This window comes from Fringilla coelebs (assembly GCF_963513975.1).
Source record: "Fringilla coelebs genome assembly, chromosome: 13".
NCBI classification, from domain to species: domain Eukaryota; kingdom Metazoa; phylum Chordata; class Aves; order Passeriformes; family Fringillidae; genus Fringilla; species Fringilla coelebs.
The window spans coordinates 10,187,831-10,196,677 of NC_140039.1; the positions used below are offsets into that span (position 1 = coordinate 10,187,831).

General features: G+C 37.2%; 1 protein-coding gene across 1 annotated transcript; it reads right to left on the minus strand.

Moving 5' to 3' along the window:
• Positions 1-2,584: 2,584 nt before the first annotated feature.
• On the minus strand, positions 2,585-4,556 carry HESX1 (HESX homeobox 1; the record flags this gene model as incomplete). Its single annotated transcript, XM_084214193.1, has 4 exons — positions 2,585-2,683; positions 3,616-3,717; positions 4,029-4,234; positions 4,343-4,556. The coding sequence occupies 4 exons, from the start codon at positions 4,554-4,556 to the stop codon at positions 2,585-2,587; spliced, it is 621 nt and encodes a 206-aa protein (XP_084070319.1).
• Positions 4,557-8,847: the final 4,291 nt, after the last annotated feature.

Below are 8,847 nucleotides of genomic sequence, written 5' to 3' on the forward strand. Positions count from 1 at the left end.
GTCTTTTTACTCTTTCATTATCCAATACATACATAAAATATTATAAATTGCTCATATAAAGTAACAGAATATTATTTTGATTCAATTCAATCCAATCCATTAACAACATAACAGGACATGAAATAATAATTCAGGTCAATCACTATAGCTCCAAAGTATTTTAAAAAATAAAATACTTTATATTTCCCATCCAGTAATGTAAATCCTTTAAATAAAGGGACAAAGATCATCAATCCAACAATTAATACGGAAACTAAATCAATCTAAGGAATGAAAGAGCAGGCTGGATTCCAGCATGCAGGGTGGCCTCTGCCGACAGCCTCCCCCACTGCTGTTCCTGCACAGGAAACACAACTGTCACATACATTGCCAGGGGAGCCCTGCATATTGCCTGACAAGACAAAGACCGGTGAAGTCCAGACTAACACTTTTCAAGGTGGAAAAAAATCCATTAGGTGTACTTGAGAAAGTGATGGCCATGCTGGCCAAAGTAGGTATAAATGTAAAGTGAGAGGCTCTTTCTTGACTTGCTGATTCCTTTACTCTGGGAACAACAAGCTAAGCCAAATGAAGCAAATAATGCAACTCTGCTTTTAAATTCTTTTCCCTTTAGCACTGTGTGGGACACTCCTAGTACCTCACACTAAAGATCCTGCTGGTAACTTTTGCTAATGGAGAGCAGGATACCAGGGCTGGTGCTATTATTATTCTGCTACTATTCTACAGCTTCTCTTAAATTGCTTTGTCAGACTTCCGTCACTTGAGACAAGTTCCATTATAGCAGACTTTAGGTGTATTTAGGTATTTGCCAGATAATAGAGTAAGGTTCTTAAGCAATCAATCTGTACAGATTAGTCTAATCTGCTGCTGTTGGAAACTTTGTTTCCAGAAGCAAAGTAGACAATAGTTTCAGATTACCTGCAATAAGGTTAAGCTATGGGCAATATAAGTTTTGAGGTGTGAAGAAAAACAAAATAAAAGAATGCATTCCCAATATTGTCTTTGCCTTTACCAGATCAGGCAGGTATCTGAATTGAGATTTCAATTTCTCTAAAAACTATTCCTAATGGATCTGGCTCAATTTAAATTGCTTTACTTGTAGTTCTGTTAAGTATTTTGGAATGCAGGATACAACAGAATTCAGTTAGTAATGTTATTTCCCAAATCGAAGAAAGCACAAAAAATAATGCTTCAATATCAGATAAAAGTTTGTTATTTCCATATTAAAATAAGATTTCCAGGAGCAAAGCCAAACAATTCAAGATTTTTAGGATTCTTCATAAAAGTCAAGGCAATGAACCAATGAAGATAAAAACACAGAAGGGCCAATATCTGTCACCCAGTATAAAGTAATGCAGTTTTCAGTGATATTTTTCAGAAAATATAAAAATGTCTTTTATTTAATCTCTTGTAGCTGAAACTATAATTCAAAATACTCAGTAATAACTGTCAGATCATCCCTCCCTTTAGCTTTTCCTAGTATGAGACTACATAAAATGACTTTTTCTATCACCCTATTTTATCAACTTACCTTTCATCCTATTGGACAACAGCTATGGATACAAGCATGAAGAAAAGAAGAGCAATACTTTGTTCATGAGATAATGTAGAACAAGAAACATAGGCTGGAGTCTCACTGAAGGTCACCAGCACATGAGGCAAGGGCTTAGAGTTCTGCTGAACAAAGAGCAGCATCAACCTGTACTTACAATGTTTCCCTACCTTGTGCCCATGAAGGAAGACTTGAGGGGGTTTTTTTTGTATATGGCTCTCCTTGACTTCAGGTTCAATATCAAATATGAGGATAATTAACTTTCATGTACTGTTTGATAAAAATGAATTCAACATCCTAAAATTAATGGCAATGATCTGGATATCTGGTCTGACCTCACTGATCTGATCCCATGAAATGCTAGATTCTGTCATTAAAAGACAATAGGGCAATTTCCATAACTGGAACAGTTATACTGACAAGAGACGAGATAACCAAGTTAGAGAATTAAACAGACAAATAACCTAAATTAATTAAGATTACATAAAAAGATTAGAATTGTCAGCTTCTTTTAACTGAGCAAGGGTTAAAACTGAAGTCAGTTGAATATTAGTCCTTCCACTGGAGACACCTTTTTCTAAAAATTATGTTATTTATGAAAACTATATTTCTTATAAATAAGCTATGTAAACTGCAATGCAACAAACTGTTTCCTGTAGCAAAATCTATTTTGCATACAGTTTATTTCAGACTTAAAACAGACTTCTAAAACCATAAAACTTGTCAAGTTATTTGCTGTAATTCATAGTAGCTGAAATTCTTGTGCAACCTAGAGTTTGCATTGTTTTAACTGCAAAAATATCTCAAAATCTCTGAAAATACTTATTCAAATATATATAGGAAAAGTTCACTTTTTCCACAAAAAGTAGGTTAGAATAATACTTCAAGTATTTACAGTTTATTTGAATGAAAATTATAATAAACTTTCAAATCTGGGCATAAAATCATAATTACTATATCATTACTTAATACAGGTTATGAGTAATTCTTCATTTTCTGTAGCAGCACTGTAACAACAAGCCATCCTTCCTTCTACTCTAGCAGGCTGGAGGTGAATGTATTTTTCACCATTAGAAACTGAGATTCTCTGTGTGATCTTTTCAGCTTTGCACGACGGTTCTGAAACCAGATCTAAAATGGAAAGAGAAGGGATGCTTTTCAGAAACACAGCAGTGGAAGCAGAATAATATTTGAAACTTAAAAGTATTCACACAGTATGACAATATTTTGTGTGATGACAGCAGTTTGCAAGTTCAATATAAATTTAAAATCTGCAGATGACAGCATGTCATCTGCTACCTGTAATTTTTATCACTACAGACAAAGAAAATAATATCCCCAGGTTAACTGGAACGTGAGATCAGCTTCGCTGTAATTAATATAAAAACTGGTATTAAATTCATTGACAGAATCAAATCCTGGAAGATCCTGAACATCTGGAATTCACACATGTCTTATGGTGCTATTTCTTCAGCTGCTTAACTAGCAGCATCAAGTTTCTCATCAAGCCAAATATAATACTTGCAACAAAAGCCTGATAAACAACAAAGCAAAGCCCAAATTCTTATGTTTACAGTACGCTTCTTATCACATTGAATTACCTGGAAATCAATAATTAACATTCCTGAATAGATTTTGCTTTTGGCCAGAGTAAGACATAGGTTCAAACACTGGTTTAACACATCTATGCTCTGCTGGCAGTCTCACAAATTATGTCCATACCTGTTTCAAATTTATTTTTCAAATATGGTGACAAGCAAAACATAAAAACTATTTTAAGGAAATTATCAAATTCTGTAGATAATAACTAGAGATTAACAGAGCAGATATTGTGGCAATATTATAGTGATTAATTCCTCATCAGTGCTATGGAAGGCTTTAGATTTCAGAAGGAATTCAATGGTTTCCATTTCACAAATCATTGAAGGCATGTTTCTTGTATATACATTGGTTTAAACTGAGAGTATTAACACTCTCATTACTGCTGTCAAACCACTTATGTATATAAGCAGAGAGTACATATAGCTGGAATTGCAGGAAAGTTCAAATAAATCTTTAATTACCTGGATCCTGTCTTCATCTAAATCTAATTTGCGAGCTAACTCTTCTCTAATATCAATGCCGGGGTAGGAGTTCATTTTAAAAACATTTTCCAAGACTTCAATCTGAGGAGATTAAAATACACTTGTTGAATAGTTAACACTATGTTCATAGCAGTAATACATAAAATAAAATAAAATAACAGCTTAGTTAGTTCAACAGGAGACTTCCGATCAGTGTTTGCACAATTCAGATTCCACGCACAAACACAGATCTGCTGAAATTAGCAACATTCCTGATAATTTCGACTAGTTCCTGATTACATTTCTCTCTGCAGAGGTACATCACACCGAACTTACCTGCTGTTAGAGGTTTCTTCTAACATTTTACTAAAGTACATTGTTACTCATTTGTTTAATGCTAAGGAAAGACCTACCTGGTTTCTAGTGAATGCAGTTCTTGGTCTTCTACCCCTGTACCAGCTCATTTCTCGTTTGAAAGACAGCCTTTCAGTGACTGAAAAGTATTTTTCACATTTCAAAACGTTTTCCTCTTGCACTGGATCACTTCTAGCATGAAATAATGGATTTTCATAGCAAACAACAGGGATTTGTAGATGGGGATTACTGTCATCACCTAAAACTAGACAGAGCAAGAAAAGGAGAGCTTCAGTTTACTGGTTTGTAATAGAAACATGTCAGTATTTTTAAAGGGTAAAAGCTTAAGATGTTTCAAAACAGACTGACTTACCCAAGCTGGTGCATGCATCCATCCAGGGTCTGTGAGGTTTCCCAGCTGGAATGCCATCTTTTTTCTGCTCCAGTCCCAATATACTCTCAATTGAGAAGGAGCAGTGTGTGGTTTTACCGTCTCCAAAGCCGGGCACCTTGTGCCGCTCTGGAGAGGTTGCTGTGGTGGCAGCACACAGTGAGGGAGCAGCCATGGCTTCGCCCTCAGCCAGCATAGCAGGCACACTGTACTTGCATTTCTCCACAAGGCCTCCTTATAGCTATGTTGACAAGGGGGTTGGATTTGTAACGTCATTAATTAAAATCTTTTATTAGAAAGTTTTAGCATGTCAATGAAAACTCTCCCACCAAGAGGCACGAGGAGTTAATTGTTTATTTGTTTGCAAGTAATTAGCAACTAATGGTGACACTAGGGGGGCCACCAAGGGGGACAAAAAGTGTTATCTCTCCTAACCAGAGCATCGACTTCACTTTCTCAAAAGAAGCTGTGCACAAATATAGTACTTCTCTTTTATTTGAAATCATTAATGTATAAAATCAGTTTTTTAAAAAACTTTATACTCTAATGGACTCCACTTACCTAAACATAGAAGCATGATAGGAAACCAGTCAAGTAATAAGTAATCTCATTTAAGTGAATTTCCTTCCAAGGAAATTTAAAAAATAATCTCTTAATGCTATTAGGGTAATCCCGATGAAAATGCCTCTGTTTTTTCATATGCATATGTAATGGTGAACGTGGTCAATAAAACAACAATAGCTTTTGGCATAAGGCACCGTGCAGTGGGTTGGCAGTGTTGTCAAAGCTCAGTGTAATTGCCTTCCAAGTGCCTGGATTAGTTAATAGGAACAGTTGCACCAACTATTTTAAATAATTCATGCATTCATTTTTCTTATTAAAATAACTTTGTTGCAGCCTTTTTGAAACATACCAGATGGGAAATTTCCTGATAATTTTTCACTACATAAAAGCAAAATTTCTAGTAATAGAAGCAGTACACTCAAATTTATAGGTTTAAAAGATGCAGAAGTGTTCTTCAATTCATTACTATTATATTTGTTGCAGTCAAATTTGTAATTCAAGCAAAACTTTTTCTCATAGATGTTTCTCCCTCCTTGTAGGTTTATAGCAAACAGAAGTATATTTAAATCCTACAGAGTCAACACTTAAAATCACACAAAAAAATTATGAGTAATGGGAAGAAAGGAGATAAAGGCTTTGTAATAAAGTCTGGCAGAATTCTGATTTCATCCATTATAATAAAATACAGACTACAACATTTTTATATTCGAGCTCATCTGTCAGTCACACAACACTTTACATCACGTGCTCAAAACCAACTTTGGGTTCAGGACAAGAAAAGGAGGAATTTCTGTAGAGACACTATAAAATCAAGATTTGTCCAAAAAAACCAGGCAAACATGAACACAGTATTTTTATTTCAGGATGAAAAGTTACCCCCTCCTCCTGGCCTGACTTTGTGTTGTGTAGTAAGATTGTTGTCAAACCAAACTCTTAAAAGAGTGACACTTCCAGAAGTGACCTTACCAAGGACACTTCTCACACATATCAATGGATCTTCAAGCAGCATGCATCCACCTGCAATGTTCACTTGCAAGATGAGCTCCAGTCACCATTTACTGACCTTAAGCCTTCTCTTGAAAACTGTATTTCATTGTTTGGGCCCATTAGTATTGAGCAATACTACCTTGCAACCTATTTGAAATTACCTATAGACTTTTGACTAAATACCTTGGTAGGGGTAATTAGAGCAACACAGCAAACATTAAGTTGGGAATCCTAAGTAACCAATAATAGGAAAACTCACTGCTCCTTGGATATGCAAATCCAATCCTCTTACAGCATCACATACTTGATGAGGCAGGAAACTAATCACCCTTTCAGACTTTGCACCACTGTTTTTTGCCCAGGGACAGTAGAGCTCTCGGTTCTTCAGAGATGGGAAGCCTCTACTGGCTGTTTGCATCAGCTGAGGAGACCACAGCAAGAGCTTTTGGGGGCTTTGGTCTGAAGGCCCAGCTCTTACTCTTGCTGCCTTTTGCCCTTCTCACCCACTGCTGGGTCACCTTTCACTAGAGCCTGGGCAACATTTTCAGTTTTTAAAAGGGTATAAATGGTATATATTATCTTTCTTCATTACTTATCACACTCCAAAAAATTTCACCTCACCTTTCCCACCTTTCCAACCTCTTTATGCAGAAGTCATGCTACATAAAGCTCTCTTTCAAATATGTTTTTAACATGAATAACAAGTATTATATTCAAAGCCAACCTCAGAATTCCTAAGTTTTTTTAAAGCAAGAATCCCTCCAAATGGCAGCACCAATTTTCACAAAACAAAAGCAGTTAGCTGTTTCTTGGTTGAAGTAAAAGCTATTTTGACACAGGGAAATTAAGTGAATGCAGGTAAATTCAAGGTTAATCCAAGATTGCCACTAGCAAAAGAATGAGAAACAGTGTGTTCAAAAGTGGGAAACGCTGCAAATAAAGCCTACCTTATCCAGACAGCTACTTTCACCCTCCAGCAGGGGCAAAATGTTCTCTCGATAGGGGCACACATCTGGAATCCTCTGAAGATGTGTTCACTGCTCTTCTCTCTGTTGACAAAGTGCCAAGTGTCAGTTCCCCACATTTTTAAGGCTTCTTGGCAGATATTTTGCAGAAAAAACAACAACAACAAAACATAACAAACAGAAACCAACAACCTGCCCCAAAAAATCCCAAACCAAACAAAAAACCCAACCCTACAAATCAAAAAACCCAAACAACAAAAAAAAAACCCTCACACACTAACAAAAGGTATACAATGCTGAAAACAGTGCAACACTAAAACCACAATTAGAGGATGCAGAGGAATTCTTCAATTCATTACTATTACATTTGTTGCAGTCAAATTTGTAGCTCAAGTAAAACTTTTGGATGCCACTTAGAGCTGTAAACACACAAAGCTAACTAAACCAACTCCACTTAAAGTTTCCACCTTCCTGAATTCCACTCAGAAAATGATCTTACAGCACAAAACAAAGTAATTTCTTATTGCTATAAAGACTGCTGTAAAGCTTGGTCACAAGTCAACTGTCTCAAAACCAGAAAGCACATATATTTATTTATTGGTCATGAACCAATGTTAATGTCCTGTCACATGGCTGCAGATACAAGACTTAGTCTTTAAAACACCTTGTAAGATAACCCTGAATTATTACCCTTATTGACAGGGAAAGGGAGAGGTGCTGTGACTTGCTTCAGTCAGATGAGTCACCAGCTGAGCTGGTAAATTAATTGACTGAACAGTATTAACTTGGAAATTTCTTCACCACTCCCTACAGGGAAAAACAAAAAACACAAAAGCAAAAAACCAAAACAAAACAAAAAAAACCACCCACTACCCACCAAAAAAACCAAGCCAACAAACAAAACAAAAGCCAAGTCAAAAATCTTTAATTGTTTGCAATTTAACAGACCAGTCCTGTCCTTTATCTGCTTTAAATGGTAAATCACAACATGATACAACAGAAGGAATGGTCTCATAGCAAGACTGCACAATCATTAATCATTTGCTCTGTTGAACGACTTCATGTACTTTCTAATCTGGTCTTGGACTACGCTCACCTGCTCCCCAAAAGGCAAAACCAACAAAGGAATAGGTTTTTGGTTTTGTTTGTTTGTTTGTTTTTTCCCAGCTAGAAACTATCATCAAGTTTACTAAGTCTCGCTCTCTTAAACTACCTGAAAGGAGTTTGTAGCCAGGTGGGCGTCAGTCTCTTCTCCCAGGTAAGAAGTGACAGGACCAGAGGAAACAGCCTCAAGTTGTGCCAGGCGATGTTTAGATTGGATCTTGGGAAAAGTTTCTCCATGGGCAGGGTGGCACTGACAATCACTGTCCCTGGAAGTGTTCAGATGTGAGGATGTGGCACTTGGGCACATTGTTTAGCAGTGAACACTGGCTCCTGGATTAATGGTTGGACTCAATGATCTTAGAGGTCTTTTCTAGACTTAGGGATTCTAAAATTCTAAGTAATTTCTGAGCTGAACCAGTTCACAAGTCCAACCAATGATCTGTTTTGATTTCACTGAGCCCTCACAGTATTTTAAGCATTTAAAATATGCCGCCAACCTATGGCGCCACAATTATTCAGTCTAAGAGAGCAGAGATACTATTTTTCAATATCTAATCAGAATCTCTCCTGTCTCAGATTAAGGCCTCTTGTCGTCTCACTGCAAGCACAGTAGAAGTGACTGGCCTCCACCTGGGGCCCATCCGCACGGCAGGGATAAGAGACTTGGCAAAAAGGATGCCCCAGAAAAGAATGCCAAAGATGCTCCAGAACGGCAGGGACCCAACAGCGCTCCCTTGCGGTAACTGAGCGGCCCTCAAGGTAATTGTCTCTGAGGTCACAACAACCCGTAGAGCACGGTCAGACAGGGCAGGGAGGTCACTTCGCTTGACAGCCATAACTCGCATTGCCGGGCAGTCCCCTCACCAG